General features: G+C 44.1%; 1 protein-coding gene across 3 annotated transcripts; it reads left to right on the top strand.

The window, feature by feature from the left end:
• The first annotated feature begins 204 nt into the window (after nucleotides 1–204).
• LOC119659963 lies at nucleotides 205–27,039 on the top strand. Of its 3 annotated transcripts, none has more exons than XM_038068320.1 (10): nucleotides 205–527; nucleotides 14,308–14,407; nucleotides 14,469–14,641; nucleotides 14,701–14,867; nucleotides 14,924–16,913; nucleotides 16,977–17,103; nucleotides 17,214–17,612; nucleotides 17,675–17,841; nucleotides 23,912–24,124; nucleotides 24,182–27,039. In XM_038068320.1, the coding sequence occupies exons 2-10, from the start codon at nucleotides 14,320–14,322 to the stop codon at nucleotides 25,283–25,285; spliced, it is 4,428 nt and encodes a 1,475-aa protein (XP_037924248.1). In that variant the 5' UTR covers nucleotides 205–527; nucleotides 14,308–14,319; the 3' UTR covers nucleotides 25,286–27,039. The 3 variants fall into 3 exon arrangements, with proteins under 3 accessions (XP_037924248.1, XP_037924245.1, XP_037924246.1); XM_038068317.1 differs by having other exon boundaries at nucleotides 17,672–17,841; XM_038068318.1 differs by having other exon boundaries at nucleotides 14,302–14,407; nucleotides 17,672–17,841.

Raw genomic sequence — 27,039 nt, 5'->3', positions numbered from 1 at the left:
ATTCTTTTATTTAGTAATTTTCCTATTTCGAAGCATAGATTATAATTAGTGGAAAAACTGCAGAACAAGGGTGTCAACATCACTTTCCACCTACACTTCGGCCATCTACATCCTCTACACAACAGCATCCCTGGGTCCACACCCATGACGCTGTCGCATCGCTACGCATTCTTTACGCGTCGTCAAAACTTTCGTTCGCCATTTTACATCGTGACAGCCGCGTTCGTACTCGTTGTTTGTTTTGTAAATAATTCACGTTCGCGGTACGGGAAATTTGTCAAGTGATCAATTACTCAAATCGCATGAATATTTTCAATAATACACAAGAAATGTATCCCTTCGTGCTAGCGATCAAGTGAATATTGCCGAGTACGCGCAAGAATTGTGTTTAGTGTTTATAGGTCACCCCAAAATGGCCTCATGGTTCGCTGCCAAGTCGAGTCCGTTTTACATCAGTGATTACACGCGAGTTTCACGTTAATTCAAGTGGGATTCAAAACATTTCAACAGCAGACATCGCGGATAATGTAAATATTACCTGTTTCATGTGAATTAATTGTGTTGTGGCGGAATGCAGTGGGAATTTTCGCGGGTGTTGCAGCTGCACCTGAAGATCTCGCTTCCAATTGGAGCGAGAAGAATCCCAGTCATGCGCTTCGCTTGTAAACAAATTGCATGAATTGTGATTGGGATTTTTGTTGATAGTGAAGTGGCGCCTTTTTGCCAACCGCTGATTAATTATTGCTAAAGTTAGAGGCGCGCAAATTACCGTAGAATAAATTGATTCATTGCCGGGCTCCATGTGGTCGGCGTCGCTTGGCTGCCGCCCACCACAGTTTACGTAATTCGCGCTTCCACTCGAGCGGGATGAACGGAAGCAGCCCCAAAAGCCAGAAAACAATCCTTTCCACACTGTTTCGCTGGCATTTGTTTGAAGCAGGAGCCAAACCGCTTTCGAACAGTTTAGCCCCAAGCTGGGGGACCGGTTTCGGGCGGAACACGTCCCGCCTCGCACACACTAAAAAAGATGCGGTCCATTGATCGCGTACCATAAATTTTGCGTGATTTGGCGATGGTGAACTCACGCTCTAAGGGGCATGAACTCATTGGTGGAGAACGCGGGAAGTGGTTCTTAACCCTGGCGAGATTTATTGCTGAGTTTTGGTTTGGATTCAAGTGAAAGTGGGTCAGGTGCAGTCGTGGGCCCCACGCCAAAGCGATTAGAGCGACTGTCTCGCCGCAGCTAGTGGCATTTGAGCTTATCAGTTCCAGTGTGTTCGCTATTAAATTCTCGTTTAGAACGGAGACCAGTGTTGCTGCACTGGACTCAATAATAATCATCTAACGCTGGTTTCCTGTAGCTAGATTGCTTTTGGGAACTTAGTGTGATCACCTGAGTTTGGGGTGTTGGCTTTTGATAAACAATAAATTCTCGAATGTAGCTTCATTTCGACTATCCATATCCTACGAAAAGGAAAGCCCTTTCAAACGGACCCTTGCGCGACTGGTCAGAGAATCGTTTCTTTGAATTCAAGCCTTGTTTTCAAAAGTCATGGTCGACCCTTTCCGCAGTGTTCACAACTGAGCGATCGAATGTAATAAACTGGGGCTTCCACTTTACTTAGACAAATCCAAATCCATAATAGGCAGTGAAATAACCAGAACGAGCTCAGTTAAAGACCATATGGATAGTATCGTTCGGCCAGCGGAATAATCCATTTCTCGGTTGGTTATTCTTGGGGCTTCCACCTCAAAAGATCCATCGTAAGACCTATTATCGATTATGCTGACACTCTATCGTGAATCCTCCTTACTACGGCTTCACGCAGTTTGAGTTCATTGATGGCCGAAATTATTTCTCTTCTGCTTGGGGGAACAGTCCGTATCCGCATGTAACGGTGGCTAGTCATTTCATCCACAAAAGGAGGAACTTCACCGGATGTGATACGCCAAAAATCCATGGCGAAGTGCTCTTTCCATCGCTTCAGTTGTTCATTACCGTGGGGGAATATCCTCTGTCTGTTTGAAGAAGGAAGATCGGACATTTACCGAGAGTGAGGTGGACAGGGTACACCTGCTTCTCAGAACTCATTTTCTGGGGTCCTACCCCACGGTGGCAGGCGACAACATTCTGCCTGACACCCTAACAACGAATAAAAGGGGAAGAAATGAGAGCTGGAAACTAGCAAAAGAGGTATGCTCAGAAGTTAGGCTAAGGTGGCCAGCGTGAACCACTGAAATCTCCCGGAGTAGATGACATTTTCTTAGCACTAATCCAGAGAGGCCTAGAAATTATCTTTGAGTCTCTTCTGAGGTTGGTAAGGGGAGCATAGCACTGGGATACATACCAAGGGCATGGAGACGGGCAAAAGTGGTCTTTATTCTGAAAGCAAGTAAAAAGGATTCTTTTCACCCTAAATCTTTCAGACCAATTTGCCTAACATCGTTCGTACTCAAAACGGTGGAGAAGGTCATAGACAACTATATTAGAACTAACGTTCTAAAGCGTAATCCCCTACATCACTGTCAACACCCTTAGTTAGCTTAGTTAACTGGGGGTAACCGCAGCTCCGAGCACTCAGGCCCTAGGCCCATTGTACTATCCCCGTAAGTTGCCTATTCAATGGCTTCCCGCCTACGGTGTTCGCAGGCTTTAGCGAATCTTAGAACATTTTTCAGAGGCAGAGAGTGTGCAGATTCTTCATTGAAGAAAACCTTGCCAAGGTGTCTTCGTCTGAGATCTGAGGATGCCAAGCAGCTGCATAAAAAGTGCAGGGCCGTCTCCTCCTCCTCACATTGGCTGCACACAGCCGAAACCACTACCCCAATCTTTTCCATATGGTAGTTTAAGGGGCAGTGTCCCGTCAAAAGCCCTACTAGGGTTTTCATGTCCCACTTCTTAAGGGACAACAAAAATGCCGCCCTAGTGGCTCTAGGCTCCTTCACAAGGATTTTCGCTTGTCGGCAAGAGTCCAAATTTCTCCACTCGGTTGCGTGAATCCTCGCAATTTCATTCTTCAGAGTAGACTTGACAGTAGATTTTTCGTAGAGAAGACTGGGAAGACCCAGAGGAATGCGTGGCGGGATATACGGAAGTCTTCTACACCGATGGCTCAAAAACAGAAGAGGGTTCTGGAGCCGGAGTCTACCTCTCGAATAAAAACGAGAAGTGGGCTTTTCCTTTGGGACAATATGCAACGGTTTTTCAAGCCGAAGTTTATGCGATTCTAAGGGTGGCAAACTGGGTGATTGACGAGCGGTTGAAGGGCAGGCGCATCGCAATCTGCAGTGACAGTCAAGCTGCACTGAGGGCCTTGAGCAGTCCTTTGATCACTTCGAAAATCGTTCAGGAATGTAGAAACCGTTTGAACTCTATGTCTAGATTCAATACGGTGGAACTACTCTGGGTACCTGGTCACTGTGGCATAGAGGGAAATGAAATCTCGGACGCTTTAGCGAAAGAGGGGTCAATCTCTCCTATGCCGGGACCGGAGCCAGCAATTGGAGTATCAGTAGCATTGGCTAAATCTGTTTTCAAAAACTGGGAACAAGTTTCCCATAACGACAGGTGGCAGAGCTTAAATGCTGCTCGACACATCAAACTTTTCCTGCCAGAACCCAACATACGTACCGCAAAGTTTATCCTGTCGAAAAGCGGGAGGACTTGCAGGTGTATTGTGGGCATTCTGACAGGCCATAATTCACTAGCTGGGCATATGTTCAGAATAGGAATTACCGAAGATGATACGTGTCCCTCCTGTAATGTGGAAGCGGAATCCACGGAGCATTTCCTATGTGAATGTCCCGCCTATGGACGCATCAGGCATCAGATCTTTGGTGCCGATGTCCTCCAATTGCGACGGGTAGCATCACATCCACTAACGGAAATTCTGCGATACGTTAACGAATCCGGAATATTCCGTTAGACGGGGGAGGCGAGTACAATGGGCCAACACGGCCTGAGTGCTCAGAAGCTGTAGCTTCTCCCCCACCATACACACACACACACACACAGATGGTCGGATTCCAAGAGCTGGTTCTGGCCCCACCATTGTGGATCCAGACCCTCGGCGAGCCAGTCTGTCTGCCTCCTCATTACCGGCGATGCCCCGGCACCCACATCAAGAATGTTTCGTGCAGTCGGCCAAGTTTCAGGAGCACCTGATGACAACTCCACACCAACTGGCTTGATATGTTGTTGCCATTTAGTGCTGATAATGCCGCCCGAGTGTCGGAACAGATTCGAATGGTGTGACCCCTCCATTTTTGTCGCAGACATTCTTCTGCTGCCAATGAAATGGCATATATCTCCGCCTGGAATATGGTCGTAATTTTTCCGAGGGGTCGGGCCAGTTCTATAATCGGATTCGCCGAAAACTCCCCTGCGCCCAATCCATCCTCCATGACTGACTCGTCGGTGTAGATTATTAGGTCTGTAATCTGGAAAGACTCATGACCACTTGTCGACCATTCTTCTCTTTCGGTGATTACGAGAGTGTATGTCTTTTCAAAGACGAATCTGGAAACCATATGATCGGTCGACATCAGGGCTACCGGATGTTTTTCAAGGAATTTCCAGATAGACGCATGACCGTTTGATTGGCCGCTTTTCCACGCCCCAATGGTATCGAGCCTATATGCGTCGTTGGCCGCTTTCCGTTTCACCTCCAAGTGAATGGGGGGTAAATTTAGGATAGCTTCAAGTGCCGCAGTCGGCGTAGTACTCATTACTCCAGTAATACTAAGGCAACCAAGTCTCTGAATCTGCGTTAGCAGCTTCCTGCTGTTAGAAAAGTTCAGTCTTGGCCACCAGACGATGCATGCATACATCAAAATGGGTTTTATTATGGATGTATACATCCAGTATATTCGTTTAGGTGAAAGTCCCAGGTATCGCATTCCTACAGCACTAGAGCAATCTGAAGGATTTCTGATATTGTTCCTGGATATGATGCTTCCACGTTAACTTGGAGTCGAAATGTACTCTTAAGTACTTGACTGTTTGTGCCAGCTGGACTTCCGCTCGCTAAAGTGGGTAGCGTATAGCTGCCCCACCTGACGTTCCTAGTCCAGTCTTCCTAGCGTTCATCGTGAGTCCATTGCGGAGGCACCAGCTGTGGATTACATGCAGAGTTGCATTCAAGTGGTCACATAATGTGTCCGCAAACTTGCCGGTATTACGGCTAGGTTGTCCGCAAATGCTTGCGCGAAGACTTTTTTGTCCTCCAGGAGCCACAGCAGGGTATCCATTACCGAGACCCATAACAGTGGAGAGAGAACCCCTCCCTGTGGGCAGCCCCTGAGACATCCTGCTTCAATAGACTTCCGACGGCCGACCGATATGTGGATTTTCCTCCACTCTAGCATGTGAAGGATCCAACGGTTTGATTCCATGCTGTCTTGCCGCATCACAAATTGCCGCGAATGAGGCATAATTGAAGGCACCTTCGATGTCCATGAATGCGCCTAAGGCGTATTCTTTTTCGGACATCGCATTTTCAATTTTTGCCGCAAGTTCATGGAGCGCGGTCTCCGTGGATTTGTCTTTCTGGTAGGCGTGTTGCCTATGGTGAAGTGGCCACTTCGGAATGTGTGTATCCCTTATGAACCGATCTACTAGTCTTTCTAGTCCTTTTAGCAGAAAGGACGTTAGGTTGATCCGTCGAAAGCTTTTTGCGTCTGTGTAGGTGGGTTTTCCTGGTTTGGAAATGAATAACACCTTCACATCCCGCCATTTAATTGGAATATAAGCGTGTGCTAGGCATGCACGATATATATGTAGGCCCAGGGCATCCATTCCTTCTATTACTAGCGCAGGGATGTTGCCATCCGGACCTGCAGACTTGTATCTATGGAACGAGTTAAATGTGCATGCCAGATTCCAGTCTCTCGGTTGAGGGCTGTATGCACCTGTTGGCCCCGAGATTAGATTTTGGATGCTGCCTGGGAAGTGTACTTCAAGCAAATGATTTGCCGTTTCTTCATGGCTTTCTGTGTACTTCCCGTTCCTCGTCAACACCCTTACCGGGCAGGACAGTCAACTGAAACTGCTCTGTATCAGCTGACAGAGGTACTACGGGATGCCATAGAAACAAAAGAAATTGCACTGTGCGCGTTTTTGGATATTGAAGGAGCATTCGACAACACATCGCACACAGAGATACAAGATGCCCTCAGCCGCAAAGGAGTGGGAAACACCCTGGCATTATGGATGGGCAAAATGCTAGAAGGCAGACAAATAGAAGTACCGGCAGGTACAAATTCAGTTGTCATGAACATCACTCAAGGCCGTCAACAGTGTGGGGTATTATCGCCGCTGATGTGGAGTATGGTAGTGGTTGAACTCCTCGCTTCTGTTTGAGTTGCATCGCTTGTGATATTGCCATTCTGATCTCTGCATAGGGAGGTTTGCGCCTTAAAACCTATCCTCATTTTTTCACTGTGCTAAATGCTACTCACACGTTGTTATTAAACTTCCGTCGTTTTCGTCTGCAGATCTTCTTAGCATATCGCTTTAATTCGTGATACTTGTCTACTCTGGCTTGTGTTCGCCTTTCAGTTAGTAGTCGGTAAGCTTTGTTTTCCTTATTAAACGCTTCCAGCCAGTCAGTGAATCATTCGTTACGGCTTTCCCGTTCTATATGCCCAAGGGTGTTTTTAGCTGCAATCTGAATACCATCCCCAATTTTTCGCCACATTTCGTCACTACTTTCCTCAGGACCAGCATGAGGTAGTGTGTCGAAATATTGTGGACATATAAACCACTTTGATCATGTGGTCTTTCAACTTTTCCATATTGATTTTAGGAGTGCAATCCCTGTAACTGTGCTTGTTTTTGGATATTCAGCAGGAAGTGGTTCGAATCACAGTTAGCACCTCGTAACGTCTTTACGTTCAATATGTTTGTGCTCTTTTTTTCCACGAAGACGTGATCAATTTGATTGAATGTCTCCCCATCCGATGATGCTCATGTTATTTTATGTTTGTTCTGCTGCCGAAGTTGATGAGTCTTGGGCCATTATCGTTTGCTTCATTATGGAAGCTCTTTGGTTCTTTGTCAATTTTAGTGAAGGACAACTCGTTAAAAATTTTTTCATCATCTTTGTCCTCTGTTGGACATTGTGCAACTTCATTTTGAAACTGATTAAGTAAATTCGTTTGTTAATTGGTTTGAAATCAGTTACCAGCTACATAAATATGTTATATGACAAAGGCGGCACCGAGTTCTATGCTTCCCCGTTCCTTACCGCTGGTTAAACCTATACTTTACTCATTTACTTCGCTCTCGAGCCATTCCGTTTCTTGGAGCGCGGGGATGCTAATGTTGTTATGAGAACTTGTTGCCGTTTGATTCGTCCAATCCGAGGCTGTATCCTGGGTTCCTGGACACGTTGATATTTTCACACAACCAGGAAGACCGGTCTGGATAGTTTTAAAGGGGGGTTGCCTTCCCCTCGTCCGTGTGCACATGAGACTCAAATTGTAGCTGCATGTAAGAGGGTCGTGAACCTGCTGATGATGTTGGGCTTCGCAATCCTAGCTTCTGACGCTTCCGCTGCACAAAATGGATCAGCCTTTTCCATAGTAAGACCGGGACAGGCTGAAAACTCACATTTCACTCTTTGCCATAAATTAGGTCACTATTAAGGGACTCAGGTTGGGCATTAACAAGGTTACCACAATCTCAGAATCCCTGCAGGCCTGCCAAACCCTAAAACAAGTTTTACCATCACATTACCTTGTAAATAAAATCCATACATTTATTTCTAACTCCAATTTATTTGGGATCAAAATTGTTTGGTGTCTAGCACCTGGATACCCCCTGCAATGCACAGTGCCACCAGTTGAACTGAAAGCACCATCCACGTACCGGTAAGCCGCAGCATCATAGTTCAACTCTGGACGTGGAAAGCCTTGAGACGAGAATTTGAGATATTTTTGTGTTATAATGTATCAAAAATGCTCACCAGCGATAGAGACGCCCATAAAATTTTCCTTCACAGCCTAAACAATCGGGAAATCCTTGCTCTCAGCGTAAACAAGCATGTCCAGTTGGTTGGCGGAATCATTTAACTTTCTTTACAGTTATCATAATTCCTATGAGAATTATTAAGCCAAACATTGTGAACATGAATCATTTTAATAGAATTTCTTTAAGTGAACTTTGATCAATTGCATGTGCGTAATATTTAGACTTTTATATTTTAACTTTAATATTTTGTGTCACCGTATGCTCGTTAGAGGCAGAAGAGAGTCTCGCTTCATGTGTTTCTTTTCTGCCCCTAACTCATGGCACACTTTTCTCGCCGGTCCTCCACTCCCGTGGCGAGCTCCGCAAAGTGGATAGATCCGCGCCATCTATTCGTTCGCATTCGCAACATTCGAAATAAATTTCGAATGCTACGAATCCTGCCGCGCCACAATCATTTTTCATTCAGACAGACCATTTCCATTGCATCCACCGTTCAACTGCGGGTTCTTCAGGCGCAACTGGCAGGCCGAATTGAATTTGGATGAGGGGCTTTAGGATGTGGAACATCAAGTCTCACACTAAATCCCGAACTAAAGGGTTATTTTTCACGGACAGTTTCCAATTTTATCTATTATACAATCAAAGGCCTCATGGCCACCAACGATATAAAAAAAAAAATCCTAAACAGACTACAAACGAATTACCACTACGACAAAGTTTTCCTCAAAAAAAAATCGGAAGCATTAACTCTGACAAGCCCTGTAGCGCTAAGGAAACGAACGAGCGTATATTTTTTTAGTGCAAGGACTATGACCACGTTCGAACCAAGTGTAGCTGGCATAGGAAATTCTTCAATCTAAAACAAATTTTCACGAGCAACTGTAGCACACTATCATTTTGTCAATCACGTAAAACATGTTCCTTTCGACGTCATAGTATTTCCTCACAATAATCAACCGTCTTTTTTTTGTTTTCCACGCTCCAATGTTTTTCATTATCGGTTCGGCAATATATGGACAATTCCTTTCCACGTCGCGGTTAGTAACTTGATTCAACAAATCACCGTACAACATAACAAACCAAATAAATCATACAAGTGCCCTAAATACAAGCTTAACCAAAATATTAATCCTTTGCAAGCGTTCAGTAAAAACGACAAAGAAACGATTCGGGATAAATGTGTGTTTGGCCATTAGGCAATAATGAAAGTGCATTTTCTGGTATCATAGGCTAATAGCGTGTCACCAGTCCTGTTGGTTCGTTACGCAAATTGCTCCCTTTCGCCACAGCGCTGCACCTCTGCCAAACCAGAGGGGGTTTGAGTGAGGAACCGGGCGCATGACTACCTTAAATCAGCTGCCGCAAATCAAAATGGACGGGTCCCGCACCGCTTTTCCTGACTGCGATTTCTTCCCAAAAAGGTGACTGCAGTGGGCACCGGAAACGTCCGTCCTAATTGGGACGTGCATGCAAAAAATCTCAGGTTCTTCCCGTGGGTCTTGTAGCAAAAAATAAGGGACGTCTGGGCCATTAGAGTGGTTTTCAGGGTGCCATATGTTAAGCATCCATTGGACTGTGGGTTGTTGTCTGGTGGCGTTTCAAGCCAAGCAGTCGATGCTAATTGCCGGCACACGGAAGCGTGGAATCCACTCTCGAAATATCTTTCAGAAGTATCGTCTCAGGAAATATCTGATATCGTGGGAGTTTCGTAAAGGGCTAATTACATCGAGATGGTTTGGAAGTTTTCAGTGGACCGAGTGCAAACGCCTAATTCTTTCATCAAATGTTTTGTAGTCTTGCGCTTCTGGCATGCGATTTATAATACATACTGGATGATCGTCAGTTGTTTCTAGTAACAGCGGTCGCCCTGAAGAGCACACTGTTATCACAGTGGAGCGCCGTTTTGATACCTCAACTCTTAAGACAAATGGCTTCTGTGGGAAGGAAAATGGGGGCAGAATTCAGCCGTCTCAATTCTTCAGAGCCAGCGCGTAGCGTTTACGAAGGATAATATCTCTCCAACCAACAACATCAAACCGCACTGGTCAAACACGAAGAAGAATAAGGATAGGAGAATACAACTTTGAGACCGTTGACAATTTCTCCTATCTAGGGTCCAAAATCACAACCGATAACAGCTACGATGATGAAATCCGCGCACGGTTGTTGTCAGCCAACAGAGCCTGTTTCAACTTACAAAGACTGTTCCGCTCGAAACGTCTCACCATAGGGTCAAAGCTCTTACTGTACAAGACCATGATCTTGCCAGTCCTCATGTATTCCTCGGAAACTTGGGTTCTTAGCAAGAAAAATTGCGAACTCTTCGCCGCGTTCGAGAGAAGAATCCTCCGAAGAATTTTTGGCCCCCTCCATGAGGATGGACGATTCCGTAGCCTACACAATGACGAAATCTATGAGCGGTACCATGACCGTCCGATTGTGGATAAAATCCGCCCCAATAGGTTACGGTGGGCGGGTCACTTAATCCGTATGGATGAGGACGATCCCACCCGGAAAGTCTATAAGGGCAGTATCTATGGTAGAAAAAGAAGACGAGGCAGACCCTGCCTAAGATGGAGCGATGGCGTGGGTCAGGATGCCAGACAGCTTTTAGGGATATCGAATTGAAATCCTTATTAAGGCAGGTCTAGACCGGATACCGGTTGTTCCGCCGTTGATGATGATTCTTTTAATATGCACAAGAAAGTGTTTACTTATTGTTCGCAGCCTGGCTCAAATTGCCTGAGACTTTCTTCCTCTTCGTAACTTCGACCATGGGAATTGAAGGATATGCCGATACCGACGGCATGGGTGCCCCATGTACACCGCTGAAATCATGTACAGATTTACGCGCATCTGGCCAAAAATTTCTCGCTCGGGTTTTGTCGTCGCGGGACGCTGACCGCATTCACCAGGGACTGTCAAAAGTGGAGCCCCGGTTCTATGTTCCTCTCAGCCTTGATGAATGTCAGAACATATAGGGGGGCCAATATAGACTCGGATCACTATCTCGTTGGCATGGTGCTCCGAGCTCGAATAACAATACCACCTAGAATCCCCTCTGACAATCAGGTGAGAGTGAACACTGAAGCCATCCACAACACAACCCTCCGCGACACCTATAAGAGGGAAATGGATGCCGCAATAACCGCAGTCAATAGAGGACCTGGAGATGAAGCATCAACTAATGATCTTCACAACCACCTGAAGAACGTTATCATGGATACGGCCACAAATATACTTGGCCCCAGCCGCAAAAGGAGTCGGAACGGCTGGTTTGACGATGAATGTAAGCTAGCAACGGAACGGAAGAATGCCGCATACCGAGTAATGTTGCATTCTCAAAGAACGCGGGCACGCGCAGAGACTTATCACGAACTCCGTCGAGCGGAGAAGCGACTTCACAGACGGAAAAAGGAAGCCTGGGAGAACCAACAAGTCTGTGAACTAGAAAAGTACAGGGAGCAACCGCACCAGGCGCGGAAGTTTTACCAACAAGTCAGCAGGATGAAGCCTTATACACCTCGATGCTCATCCTGCCGAGACAAAGAGGGAAATCTGATTTCCGACAGATTGGGCATATTAGAGCGATGGGTTGAGTACTTTGATGAGCTACTGAACAACCAGAACATCGGCGAGTTGGAGGTCCCGCCAACTGAAGACGACGGACAAATACTGCCACCACCAAGTTTAGGAGAAACAGTCCGTGCAATTCATCGGCTAAAAAATCATAAGTCGCCAGGAGCCGATGGAATTACAGCCGAATTGGTTAAATATGGAGGCGACCAGTTACACCAAGTGGTTCATCAACTTGTGCTCAAGGTATGGGACAGTGAATCAATGCCTGACGATTGGCAGCGAGGCATAATCTGTCTCATACATAAAAAGGGAGATATCACACAGTGCAGCAATTATAGAGGTATCACGTTGCTGAGTACCATCTATAAGATATTCTCCACTATCTTGCTAGGCCGGATAGCCCCATACGCCCAGAACATCATTGGCCCATACCAAAGAGGCTTCACTCCAGGCAAATCAGCAACAGATCAGATTTTCTCTCTGCGGCAGGCGATGGAAAAACTGTTGGAATATGGACAACAGTTGCACCATCTGTTCATCGACTTTAAAGCCGCCTATGATAGCATAGCCAGGGTAAAACTGTACACGGCCATGAGAGAATTCGGTATCCCGACGAAATTAATAAGACTGACTAGGCTGACCCTGACCAATGTGCGAGGCCAGATAAAAGCAGCAGGATCACTCTCAAGACCATTCGACATCAACAACGGTCTACGACAAGGGGATGCGCTATCATGCGTCCTCTTTAACCTGGCCCTCGAGAAGGTGATCCGTGATGCTGAGGTGAATGCAAGAGGTACGATCCTCTTCAAGTCCACCCAACTACTGGCCTATGCTGACGATATCGACATCATGGGAAGAACCACCCGAGACGTTCAAACTGCCTTCATCCAGATCGAGCGGGCGGCGCGAGATCTTGGGCTGCACATCAATGAAGGCAAGACAAAATACATGGTGGCAACGTCAGCACCGAAGACGAATCAACCAACAACATCAAACCGCACTGGTCAAACACAAACACGAACAAGAATAAGGATAGGGGAATACAACTTTGAGACCGTTGACAATTTCTCCTATCTAGCGTCGAAAATCACAACCGATAACAACTACGATGATGAAATCCGCGCACGGTTGTTGTCAGCCAACAGAGCCTACTTCAGCTTTCAAAGACTGTTCCGCTCGAAACGTCTCACCATAGGGTCAAAGCTCTTACTGTACAAGACTATGATCTTGCCAGTCCTCATGTATTCCTCGGAAACTTGGGTTCTTAGCAAGAAAAATTGCGAACTCTTGGCCGCGTTCGAGAGAAGAATCCTCCGAAGAATTTTTGGCCCCCTACATGAGGATGGACGATTCCGTAGCCTACACAATGACGAAATCTATGAGTGATACCATGACCGTCCGGTTGTGGATAAAATCCGGCTCAATAGGTTACGGTGGGCGGGTCACTTAATCCGTATGGATGAAGATGATCCCACCCGGAAAGTCTATAAGGGCAATATCTATGGTAGGAAAAGAAGACGAGGCAGACCCTGCCTAAGATGGAGCGATGGCGTGGGCCAGGACGCCAGACAGCTTTTAGGGATATCGAATTGGTGGACCTCGGCGCAAAACCGGGATGTCTGGAGTTCCTTATTAAGGCAGGCCTAGACCGGATACCGGTTGTTGCGCCGTTGATGATGATGATTAAGGCAGGTCTAGACCGGATACCGGTTGTTGCGCCGTTGATGATGATTCTTTTAATATGCACAAGAAAGTGTTTACTTATTGTTCGCAGCCTGGCTCAAATTGCCTGAGACTTTCTTCCTCTTCGTAACTTCGACCATGGGAATTGAAGGATATGCCGATACCGACGGCATGGGTGCCCCATGTACACCGCTGAAATCATGTACAGATTTACGCGCATCTGGCCAAAAATTTCTCGCTCGGGTTTTGTCGTCGCGGGACGCTGACCGCATTCACCAGGGACTGTCAAAAGTGGAGCCCCGGTTCTATGTTCCTATAGCTTGCAATCCAGGGAGTGCGACTCTGAGCATTTCGCTCAACTTGGACAATGTCACCATCGAGTACAAAGTCTTAGAGGTGGTTTGGCTGTCGGTCAGAATGGCTATGTTATGATTGGGACGCGGATCGTGCCCCAGCATATTTGGCCTCCCAAGATGAGTACGATTTTATTAAACTCACATAGGCAAGCACCGTGGAAAGACGCTGGTTAGGTTTAAAAGTTCCGTTGCAGTAACCCTCTCATGCTTATGAAATTATAATGGTAATAGTGGCATTTAGGAAATAGCTTCACGCTCCCCAATAAAGGTGAACGGAACTGTAAAAATTGACTGTTTTGCTTACCATTCACAAAGAGCTGAAGCTTCACATAAAATGGGGATCTAGCGAAAAAAAAAACTTAAAGCAAACCAGATAGTTCCACATTAAAGATGTAAACAGGTCGCAGTCATTGGGATGAATTTCAAAGGCCACTAGGATTTGTAGGCGAAGTTTAAGGAGTCATTTCAGCGATTCGTTTGGCTCTTTGATCAACGTAATAAGAACGTTCTATATTCTAAATTGAAAGCCAAGATGGCAAGGGTCATGATTGCTATTTGGGAAATTTGGAGGTTTGAATGCGATAGCATAATATTAACTACTTAAACTTCACTGAAATGTTCCTCTGCAAAAAACGCCTTTTCTATCAAATCGTGCATTTTAAATTGTTTTCAATATTTCCTTTTCAAGAATATATTTTTTATTAATAATTTTAGTAAAAACATATAATGGGGGCTAATAAAGGCGGAAAACTCAATCGATTGCATCGGAAAAAGAAGAAGAAAAATAAAAAATCAAAGAGACAAAAAACGGATGGTATTTTTCTCATTTTAAAGGTTTTGAAATATCATTAATAAAAATTTTTAATTCCCCCAAGCTCATGAAGATAATCGAATCGCAAGTTTGATGCTAAACAGTCAGAACACATCTGCAAGGATACAGGACCTGATAAAAGACACGCTAGCGAATGTCACACGCGAGAAAATCATTCAGTTATTGTTCCAAGTGAGATCTAGGGCCGATTATTGCTATGATTTTGATTTCAGTTGGGTAAGTCCTAGCCTAGAATCAATTACAGAATCGAGAATCATTGCTTTCGACTATTTCAGTGGCTGCAAAAGTTTCTAGAACTCGGGGACGATGTGAATCTTATAGAGGCTGCGTATTTAATTGTGAATGCAGGACACATTTACGAGAAAAAGGTTGACTTTTTTTATGAACTTGTCCGCCGGTCTGCAGAACGCAATGAAAATGAATCAGAGGCTACTGATAAAAAGTACGGAAAAATCTTGTGTTTCGTTCATTCTTCTTTAATTGTCGATTTGTTTCCAGGCAACAGACACCGAAAACCAGAAGAAAAATTACACGCCAGGCCGTCACAGTGCACGATCGGCTTTACGAATCGGAAATGTTAATTAAACAATTCAAGCAAATGCCTCCGGAGAGAATTACGGAAGTATTGTCTACTTCGAGCTTTAAAGCGCCGTCAACTTACTTCAAAAAGTGGGCGGAGTACAAACAGTGGCGAATTAATCATAAGAAAAAGATGAAAAGTGCACTGCCATACTCCACGGTGTGTGATGATATGTACCTTCATCCAGCCATGTGGGGGCTGTCATGCATAGAAGACTTCGATTACGACGATGATCTAGACACGAAACGGAATTATCGCATGTTCACGCACTTCATGGAGCACCGTTTTAATACACTTGTACCTGATATCAATTTTATTATGCACTTTAAAGTTAAGGACTTCATTGAAGCGGAGGAGGATGAGATCGCAATCATGAAGATTCTGGATCTACCAACTCCGCCCAGTCGAGAATGGCCGCCGTTTTGTCGAACACCGTACTCAAAAGAGTATGCGAAGGAGACATTTAACGTGGACATAGGGGAAAGTGCAGAGGATTATTTGAAGAAATATGTCGATCTGGAGGATATTGTCTTGGAGAAGCAAACATATGAAATCGACAGTGATTTAATTCGTAGCGCAACAGAAGCACAGAAAAATAATAAAAATGTTCAGAGTAGTGTCTGTCAAACCACGACTTCAGGACAAGCTCCTTTGCCTGAGATAGAAAATTTGCCGCTTGCCAACAATGTAAATGTCAACGTTGATTTAGTTGCGGATGGTCAGCTGGTGGAACTGGAGCTTGGAATTAATGACTTCGAAGATGCTGTAGATGTGGGTAACGTAAATAATGCTCTGGAATCTAGCAAAGTAGCGGAAGGGCTGAATTCCGTTCATACTTCAATTGCTGTGCAGCTTACTGGAAGCACAGAAGGGGCTGTTAACAACGGACCAGCAGAAATTGGAACGGATGTTGCTCCTGTTAACAAGGAATCGGCAGAAATTGAGACGGGAATTGGCCCTGTTAACAAAGATCCCGCAGAAATTGAGACGGGTGTTGCCCCTGTTAACAAAGAATCCCCAGAAATTGGGGCGGGTGTTAACAATGAACTGCGCAGTTCTGAAGGTGACATTGCGAATACAAATGCCGTAAATGTAGCTAGTGCTGATGCAACTCCTACCACGGCCGTTGTGTCGGGGGAAACTGCTGAAGTCCTGACTTCGTCGGCAGATCCCCAAGCACCTACACAGGAGAATGGTGCACCTATTGGGAAAGAAACCAACCGTTCTGGCTTAGAAAATGCTGACATCATCGAAATGTTAGCTGAAAATTTAGCAAAAGCCTTAAATTCGAATACTCCTTTAAACATCAAAAATTCATTAGAAAATGGTCAGCAACCACTCGAATCATCCGCAGAACCTGCGCTTATAGAATCGATTGAAATCCTCGCCCCGTTGAATGAAGAGTTAATGAATGGAGAACGCAATCCACAAACTGCCATAGACGAAATTCCGATTTCTATTGATATAACTACAATTGAAGATCAGAGAGAAGGCGTGCGAGTTGGCAGTAGGGACGCGCCTAGTATAATCTCAGAAAATATCAAGAGTAATATTTCTGACCAAATCGTTATACGGATTAGTATTGACGAAGGAATCGCTTTCGGTGATTTGGATGACGTTGACAAAGCTATGTTGAGTCCGGTCGTCGAACTTGTTGACATATTCAATCCAATTAAAGAGGAAGTACTCAGTTGTGAAGATCTCAATTTTACGGTTGAAAAAGGATTTCGGAATATTCTTGAAATTGATGAACGCTTCTTGGATTTGCAAGAAAATTTCCAGTTACCTCTTGACTTTATTCATAAAAATCCAGAAATTCGATATAATTTCTTGAAGTTGCCGGAAACGCGACTGAAAAGGAAGATTAATTTTGCCCTTCCTGCGGAGTTTGATCTTTACATGAGTAGTGTGAGTGCATTTCGTTTAGTGTGATGAATATTTATATGAATGGCTTTTTCTTTCTACTCATAGCGGATAAAGCGGAGATGCCATGATAGGAGCGACGCTCCACCGAGGGTAATAAGAGTATTCAAATTGAATGAACAAAATATCAAAAATATTCCCATGACCCCACCAGCAACACCGAATCCAGATGATGGTAAGTAATTCATTCAATTGAGTTGACTGCAAGTGAGTGATGTTAATTAACTGTCTTCAACCCTTGTTTCAAAAAAAAAAAAAAAATGATTCTACGAATTTTTTCCACAGATTTTCTGGGATTCGATGAAGACAATGAGGCATTTCGGAGCATTACGTGCGATGATATCCTTTCATCAACTCTGAACACATCCACAACTTTACCACCTACACCGAATCGAACTATATCGCGGGATTCAGGAATTGGGCTGACATCCCTTTCAGACTCGCAGATAACTAACATGTCTACCATTGAGGAATCTGATGGGGCCATCACTATTGAAATTTCCACAGAAGATAGCGGAATTTCCACATCTACGGGACCTGAAACATCCGTAAACCAAGATATTTCTATAGCGCTTGACGGCAGTGAAATTGTGAAAGTTATTCCTGCGTCTAATGGTATCGATGGGATGATATGTGAAGGTGACACTGTCGAAAGAGATAACGTGACGATAAATTTAGAAAATGGTAGGTTGTCTTTCCCTGGTCAGTATATTTTGGAAAAATGTAAACGATTTCTTCTCCAGCAGGCTCAAGCAATCAAATTGATGAAACAATTGAAAGGAATGAAGCAGGTCCTTCAACGAAACGAGTGACCATTGAAGAGAGTGCCGAGTTTGAACAAAATCTGTATGAAAAGTGCAATAATAGAATAATGGAAAAACGAGCCAGTGAAATGAATTTAATGATGGAAAGGGTGAGTAAAAAATTATAATTTGCGTAACAAAAGTATCTTGTTTCGACGAGGGCTGAAGTTAAAGAGAGAGCGACGCTGACGCCAAGTTGACGCATTCCTTATCAGCGTCAATAACGAATGTGTTACTCTCACAGTATTTCCCTGTTGGGGATGAAGTCACGTTGGAAATAAAAGTTAAATGGGTTTTATGTGGAACTTTCCTGCCCGAACTTTGAGGTGCTGCTTGTTGTTGCTGCTGCAGTTGTCTGATTTTCGCCGGGTTGTTGATTTGGTTGATGGTCATGGATCGATTGTTGCAGCGGCTGATGATTATGCGCGTCCCACGTGCGCATCAGCTGCTGTGATGATGGACGCTGGAATAAGGCGATCGTTGAATATCACATTGTGCTCTCTTCTTGTCTCTTGACCACGAAAGTTTTACCGTTTCGATTCACAACTCTATACGGGCTACCGTAGCGCATTTGAAGTTAGTTTCTCACCACATCCTGAATGGTCGTTCCTTGAAAACGAATGTTGGTTTCTAATCGTGGCGTTTGGGTGAAATTGACCTCAATTGAGCGAAGTTACCAAATGAATAGCGACGAATCGTCTGTATGCATTCACTTGACTAAAAATTCTTCGAGAAATCAACGGGGTTCACCATAGACGAGCTCGGCGGAGGTAGTTTTTAAATCCTCACTTCAAGTGGCTCGGATGTCGAGGGGACTGTTGACAAGACATGAGTCCATTGCGCGTGTTTATGTCATCTGATCGCTGCTTTCAAATGTCGGTGAGTGATACGATGTAGTGCGGAGGTGATCAAATCGTTAAGCAACTTGTACATCTTCGATTCAAGGCAACCGCCTTGATCCGTAGTTATCGGCAAGGGCGTTCCAAATCGGTAATCGGCCACGGTCTCCACTGTCATGTTTACTACCGAGCCAGTGCGTGTAACGGTCTACGCAGGTGACATAGTAGCGGTTTTCTTCGATGATGTGGACGGGTACTTGTTAAAAACGCGAGGTAGGTGGTGTCGCCGATACGCACGGCGATCTCACACGATGCATTATTTTGGACCGCTGACACAGAATGTCTACGCGCGCCCAACGTCGATAATTGACCCTGATGGAGGGCCAAACAAACGCTCGGATGTACGTGCAGTATTTTAACAGCGCCTGGCCGAGGGTCTCCCATATCGTGTTCGTTCTTTGTTGTGGGCACGCGCCCATGGCGTAATCACTCGTGTTGCACACGAGTGCGAGTTGAGCTTGGGCAGCGTTCGCCATGTCGCTATTTGCTTTCTCGAAAGCACTAAAGCTGCAGGTAACCATTGCAGTGTTACCTTACCTTTGATGTTACCGCACAATAAGTCATTGATCGGTGCTTGCCGTGTGTTGGAGACAGGCCCGCTAAAAGTTTAGCAAACTAACGAGTTGCCCCAAAAGATTAAAAGGTGTCGTAATTGCCATTTTCAGGAAGCGTTCCGGCGCGGCAGGATTTTGATTATATGCATGGATTAAGTCGATTAAAAGAAATTGGGCGAAATTCTAGCTATATGATACTGTATAACGCTCCAGAATAAACGGAGAATTCACGCCACACGCGAGTCACGCGCGTTCGTCGGGTCAGCTAATGTCCCAAGTTGTCGGTGATAAGGTGAATCACTGTAATACACGGCTTTGCACCATACTGCAAAACATCAATGAAATAGTTTTGTCAACAAACTGTTCATCGCGAACATTGACAAGAATAACAAAGTCTGCAAGAAAATCACTACCGATGATTGGTTTAACATCGGCAACGACGAAACGCCAAGGAAAAATGCGTCCTGAGCCGAGGTCCAGGAATTTTGCTTTGCGGGTTCTGGGGAAGATTGGCATTTGTTTCGATCAAGTACTTGATCTGGATGGCACAATCGGTTATGAAAAGGCGGCGTGAATTTATGACAGAGCCACTATATTGTCTCCGTACGCAATAAAGTACCAGCAGTATTCAGGATTACCAGGATTCCCGGTATCATGACCCGCCCGCGTCGCGAGAAGCTTTGGCCACGTAATCTCACTCGAACGGCCATTTAAGTTTCTAAACTTGCGACTACTCGCGTGAACGCAGCCATCTGAGCGACCAAGATGGACGTGGCGTGGCGTGGCGTGGGGTCATTACTGGATCTGCGCCGGGCCAAGGCCGTTTCGAGCACATGTTCGGCGAGCTCATTCACTTCGTTGAAAGGGCGATTCTTCCGTATGACAAGAATAATTTGTATGCTGGACAGAAGCCTCTTTGTCCAGTGCATACGAAGTCTTCTCCAACAGCGCAGCCCTCGAGGTCCCGTAATTGCCGGGGGTTTACGTTCGCCTAATTCTTCAATTGAGACAGAGATGACATCAATTTCTCAATATTGTTTTCAGCTAGGTTTCACGTGCACTTAACTTAATTTTAAGTTAGGGTTAAATGCCATTCGAGGACTTCGACATCTACCACTAAGTTGTGCTTCTGGCAAATTGGTTCGAATACTCCTTAGCAGAAGACAGATTGGTTAATTTGTCACGTTGTATAGTGAGACCTAGTTTATAAAGGCAACTTCCCTGGCATCAAAGTCGCGATATGTGTGATGACATCTTGTTGACAGTTGACGTCGTTCGTAATTCGACGGCGCTTTTGGTTTCCACAATTGTTTTTTTAGGGTTTTGTATAAAACACATCAAATGAAAGGTGTCGGTTAGTACTTTCCGAAGCCGGTCTTAGTTTTGACATTTGCTGGAACGGTAGGGAGTGCGAGAGGTTGAAAATGATCATTTCTTCAACGGACTCAACCGAAGAATCTGAAAAAAAATAAGAGGCTGCCACTATATGGTGCTTAGGCTCCGAAATACCCTCCATACCGTTATCTATTCAAATAAAATTAATAATAGTATATTACTATAATTTTTAGTAATTGGCTTGAAAATTCCCCTTAAGTTCATCCTAGAATCACGAAATGTAGGCATGATCCTACCAAGTTTGGTCGAAATGGCACTATTACTAACAAAGGTTAAATCTGTGAAATATATAGCTAGCTTGACGCATGAGAGAATGAGGAGAGCAGAATAGAGCATGTTTGCATCTTATAGTGCCCTGTTAGCAGTGGAAACTTTTTTAATAAAAAACGCCACGAGACTGCCAATGATTGCTCACTGCTGAGGAGCAACCTACGACGCCTGGAACGTCATCCAAAATCAAGTACACGAGGGGTGGACGTTCTTGCAGGCATTTATGAAGATATTCAAAGGAGACACCTTTACTGCGAGCAACGAAGAACAAAACTTGGAAAAGATTAATTACAATTTTTCATACATAAGTTTTAATTCGCCAAAATTTAGCAAATCCCCTGTGGGAATTGTGAATTCTGTGAGGTTAGCCATGTAATTTGTTCCTGTAAAAGGATTTTAATGACAGAAACAAATCTAAATGCAGTTCCTACCATCATCAATGGCGCAACAACTGGTATCCGGTTTAGGTCTAGCAATAGCAAGGAATTCCAGACATCTCCGTTTTGTTTGTTGTTTGAGGTCCTTGATGGTCGATATCTCTAAAAGCTGTCTGGCGTTCACCTGGGCATTTGGGGCAGGGTCTGTATCGACTTCTTTTTCCACCATATATTTTGCTCTTCTAGAGTTTGCAGGCTGGATCATTCTCACTCATATGGATTAAGTGCCTCACCCACCGTATTTTTTTTTGCTAAGAACCCAAGTCTCCGAGGATTACATGAGGACTGACAAGATCATTGTTTTGTACAGTAAGACCTTTGACCCTATGGTGAGACGTTTCGGGCGGAACAGGTTTTGTAAACTGAAATAGGCTCTGTAGGCTGCCAACAACCGTGCGTGGATTTCATTGTCGTAACTGTTATCGGTTGTGATTTTTGAGGAGAAATTACCGACGATCTCGAAGTTGTATTCTCTTATCTTTATTGCTCTCACTTGAGCAGTGTGATTTGATGTTGCTTCTTTCTTTTTTGGTGCTGGCGTTGCCACCATGTGCCTTCACTAATGTGCAGCACAAGATCTCGCGTAATCTGTTGATGATTTGCCTGTAGTGAAGTCTCTTTGGTATGGGCCAATGATGTTCTGGGTGTGTGGGGATATTCGATTTAGCAAAATAGCGGAAAATATCTTATAGATGGTATTCAGCAACGTGATATCCATATAATCGCTGCAATGCGTGCATTTTTATGTATGGGACAGATAATACCTCGTTGCTAGTCGTCAGGCATTCACTCGTTGTCCCACATCCTGAGCATAAGTTGATGAACTCTTTGATGTAGTTGTAGTAGCACGCCGCTTCAGATTTCCTCTCTTTATCTCGCCAGGATGTATATGACCTCATCTTCTTGATTTGTTGCTAAAACCTCCGCGCCTGGTGCGGTTGCCCCCTCTACTTTTTGAATTAACAGATTTTTTGGGTCTCCCAGGCTTCCTTTTTAAGGTTTTGTGTAAAATAAAACCTTATTAAAATATCGCAAAATTCTATTTTCTGATGAAACAATTTTTACCATCGAGGAAAAATTCAACTGACAAAATGATCGAGTATATGCTCACAATTGTTATGAAGCCAAAGAAAATGCTCCGTGAGTCCAACGTCCTCCCCATCCGACTTCTGTCATGGTATGGTGGGGCGTGTCATATCACGGAGTAACTGATATTCATTTCTGCGAGGCCGGCGTCAAAACCAATGTGAGCGTTTTCGAAAAGATGTTAGAGGATGTTGTCGAGCCATTGAGTGAATCTCTATTCGCTGTAAAGCCGTGGTGCTTCCAGCAGGACTCTGCCCCCGCTCACAAAACCAAGATAATTCAGCAGTGGTGCATGTTCCTGACTTCATAACTCCGGATGAACGGGCCTCAGGCATCCCAGATTTGATTCCTACAGACTTTTTGTTAGTTAGAGGAGGCTGGCTGCGATCGAATTTACACTGATTTAGAAAGTTTGAAGGCCAGCATCGTGCGTGCAACTCGAGAAATGCCGCTTCATACCGTGCGTGAAGCGATCGATGCATGGCCTCAAAGACTTCGGGCCTGCATAGCTGTTAGCGGTGGCCATTTTGAATAATTTTTCGTTTGAAAGCTCTATGTTTCCCTTTTCTAATGGTTTATTACTTCGTGAGAAATAAACATTTGTTTGATTGACTTGTTAGCACTGATGAAGGGAACAAGTTGTTCCCGAAATATTGATATTTGCAAGCCCAATAAATATCACTAGCAAGTAGAAAAAGCAAGTTTTAATTATTTCGCATGGGAGAATAATTTGTTTCCGATTTGGAAATGCAAATGATGTCGCGCATTTGAAGGAAACTACATCGGCTTGAAATATACGCTTAGGCGTCGCAAGTCATTGTTTTCCATGGTTCGCGGAGAATCGTGTTTTTAAATCTAATGATTTCCATAATTATAGAGGTATTACGTTCTTGAGTACCGAGATATTCTACGCTATCTTGCTAGTGGTTGTTAGCAGCCAACAGAGCCTATTTCAGCGTACAAAAACTGTTCCGCTCCAAACGTCTCACCATAGGGTCAAAGGTCTTCCTGTACAAGACAATGATCTTGCCAGTGCTCATATGTTCCTCGGAAACTTCGGTTCTTAGCAAGAAAAATTGCGAACTCTTGGCCGCTTTCGAGAGAAGAATCCTCCGAAGAATTTTTGGCCCCCTACATGAGGATGGACGATTCCGTAGCCTAAACAACGACGGAATCTATGAGCGATATCATGACTGTCAGGTTATGGATAAAATTCGGCTCAATAGCTTCCGGTGGGCGGGTCACTTAATCCGTATGGATGAGGGTGATCCAGCCCGGAAAGTCTATAAGCGCAATATCTATGGTAGAAAAAGAAGACGAGACAGACCCTGCCTGAGATGGAGTGATGGCGTAGGTCAGGACGCCAGACAGATTTTAGGGATATCTAATTGGTGGACCTCAGCGCAAAACCGGGGTGTCTGGAATTCCTTATTATGGCAGGCCTAGACCGAATACCGGTTGTTGAGCCGTTGATGATGATTTCCATAACTCAATATTTTCTTTAAAATTAAATTTATGCTGAAATTCTTGTATTTACAGATCCAAAAGTGGCATAGATATTTACGACCAATATTGGCTGTATCAATGGAAAGACATCATTTTGATATATTCGCAATCGGAACGGATATTATCGACACCTTTCCAAAAGAGGATGTAGTCAAAGAAACGCCGCCCGTCACCACCCTCGAAGATGTAATGGCAGATCGTGACCCAACATTCCTTTCAAGATACTTTTTATCGATGTTGCAATTGGTGAGTAGAAATTTTAAAAAATTGGGAGTTATATAAATATTTCACAAAATATGGTAGGCAAATGCAAACAACGTCGAAATTAATGTAAAGAGCCGCGATTCAAACAAGCCAACAGCACTACGTGATGTTAATTTGAAACTACTCAGTCGCAAACGACATTCAGTTGCTATTGAGGATGATATCGGTGCAAGTGTTCATTCATCGCGGAAACGACAACATCCGCTCACAGATGAGAGCGACTCCGACAGTGGGGAAGGATCGTCTTCTCCAGTCAAATATACGCTTTCCTTAGACCATAGGCAAAATTCTACGACTCCATACAGTAAGCAACCCGCGCCAAATGCTGCTCCTCGGATTCCAATGAATCGAGTTGTGAACAAAGTACAAGAAACTCCGAACGGAAGAGATATTCGAGGTTATGGGAGTAGTCAGCCTCGGGTAGCGCCTACTCCACCGGATAAAGCTATCGCATCAGGAAGCAGAACTAGTACACCCTGTGCAACCGCCACGAACCCTTCGCATCTGCAGAAAGCAATGACAACTGATATAAACCAGGACGCACGGGCAAAACTGTTACAGTCGTCGTTAGTTCGTGCAAGTCTATCTCCGATTCCTTCTTGTTCAAGAGGAGCATCAAGCAGTAACCGTGTTCACACAGACCTACGTCAAGATAAGGTTTCAAGTAGTAAAATTATATATAAAAGGGATTTCCCTTCAGTAAGTAATGCATTGCTTTCTATATATAAAAGTAGAAAACAAGCTTTTAAAGATTGTAGTAGTGATAATTTTTCAACTCCTAGCAAAAATCAAGAAATTTTATCAAAAGCGAATGCATCCTCAGACCACACAAATTTGCGAGGATCTTCCTCGAAAGAATTGCCCCCATTTGAACTAATAAGAAGACATGATGAAGTGGCTGAGAAATGTATAAAAAAGTACATTGAAGCAGAGGTTTCCCCTAATAGCACTTATTTTGTGGAAAATATGAACCAGTCGAATATCAAGTCCCAAGAAAGTACTAGCAGTTCAACGCCCGCATATCCGAGACTAATACGAACCCAGGAAACTATAAGTTTCCCGAAGCGTTCACGACTAGGCAATGATGATCTAGATTCGGGCATTTTCAGTGAATTCTCAATGAGTGAGAATGTTCAGAGTTGATTGTGATAGTTGATGACTTTTTTCCTCCTTTTTTTGCTTTAAGATTGCAGTATGAAAGTTCGTGTGCATGCTTGTTGAAATGTATGAAGCTCAGCGTAACGCATTTTGCTCTGGAAGCATGATTGCACGATTCTTTGAAGAAGAATTTCTATTAGGAGACAATTTCTTAGCCTTTTCTTTCACCGAACAGGGTATGGATGCTTGATTGGCTATTTATGATTTGAATTTTTTAAAAAATCACTAATTGTTGGGATTGTTGCTAACTAGCAAATTCTGCTTATGATTTTTCTCAATTTTTTTTTATCTGGAGCGATCAGTTTCTTGTAACAGTACAAAACTTGTGAGTGGTGTGTAGCTTAAATTTGTGATTGTATGCTTGTGTTATTGTTTATCGTTTAAAAGCCATGAAGAGAATTTCGCTTTGATTTATCAGTATTTATCAGAACATGTACATACTTATAGAAAAAAGTGGCAAACATGATTATTTTTTTTATTTTCTTTCAATAGTTTTGTTTAGTCTCGAGGGTTCTTATAACGCGTGATTTATGCGATTATGGAGATGTAAGTTAGAATGGGATGGCAAACTCTTTTGAGGATATAAATAGCTTTGACAAATAGTTAACCTACAAATTGCTTAAAATAATATACTTTGAACTCTTTAGGAGCTAGATCGTAATTTGTGAGTGATGATTTGTACGTTGTCGTCGATGTTTTTTAATCCTTGTAGTAAAATCTGCTGCGGAACCCCCCTGACCATCATTGGAGAAGGTTTTCAGTCAGTCATTTACTTCCGGTTTTTGGTGTTTTTTCTATTGCATATTTCGAATCTTGGAATACATTTCCCTCCGCCGGTATATCGAGTGGATACTCTATCCTTTGAGGTCCCTTTTCAGGTATAAATAAATTTCTCAGAAAGATTAACTCACCAATTGTTGACAAAACATAAAAAAAATCCCGAGACGGAAGAAGGTGTCCTCTGCGGCCCTGATATTACAGATTATTTCGTAAATTTTTATAATCACGGTTTACCTTTATATTGGGTTGGGGAAAAATAAATGTCGTATTTGTGATCGAAATTTTAGGCTTTATTTAACATACTTGTTTGCAAACTTCTTGCCATTTAGAAGGCAATGTCATTATCCCCCCTCCCCTTATTTGCAAAAAACTCAGGCAGCCAGTTTTCGTAAGCCTCTTTTGAGGCCAATCTAGTAGCACCAATAGCGTTTTGAATGGACCGGAAGAGATGGTAATCACTTGGTGCCAGGTCCGAACTATACAGTGGGTGCGATATGACATCCCATCCGAGCTCCCGTAGCGTCTGGCGGGTCATAAAAAATGTGAGGCCGAGCGCGTTGTCCTGGTGGAACACAACACCATTCCCATTGACCAATTCTGGCCGCTTCTGGTCAATCGCCTGTTTCAAACGGTCGAGTTGCTGACAGTAGACGACCGAATTGAGGGTCTGGCCATAGTTGAGCAGCTCATAGTGGATAATTCCCTTCCAACCCCACCAAACACTCAACAAAATCGTCCTGGCCGTCAATCCGGGCTTGGTGATGGTTTGGGCCGGCTCGCCGTGCTTCGACCACGATCTTTTTCGCGTGAGATTTTCGTACCTGATCCACTTTTTATCACCAGCCACCATCCGCTTCAAAATTGGGTCGAATTCGTTCCGTTTCAGCAGTGCATCGCAGGCGTTGATTCGGTCGAACAGATTTTTTTGCGTCAACTCGTGTGGCACCCAAACATCCAGC

The sequence above is a fragment of the Hermetia illucens genome, chromosome 6 (genome assembly GCF_905115235.1).
Source record: "Hermetia illucens chromosome 6, iHerIll2.2.curated.20191125, whole genome shotgun sequence".
NCBI classification, from domain to species: domain Eukaryota; kingdom Metazoa; phylum Arthropoda; class Insecta; order Diptera; family Stratiomyidae; genus Hermetia; species Hermetia illucens.
The sequence above is the reverse complement of the archived record's forward strand: the minus strand, read 5'-3'. Positions and strand labels throughout refer to the sequence as shown.

Excerpts from the sequence above, each read along its gene's own strand:
- LOC119659963 (XM_038068317.1), top strand. The coding sequence starts at position 14,320 with ATGGGGGCTAATAAAGGCGGAAAACTCAATCGATTGCATCGGAAAAAG. Across the intron at positions 14,408-14,468 it reads AAAGAGACAAAAAACGGATG|CTCATGAAGATAATCGAATC; the intron begins GTATTTTTCTCA and ends AATTCCCCCAAG. Across the intron at positions 24,125-24,181 it reads TTTTATCGATGTTGCAATTG|GCAAATGCAAACAACGTCGA; the intron begins GTGAGTAGAAAT and ends AAAATATGGTAG.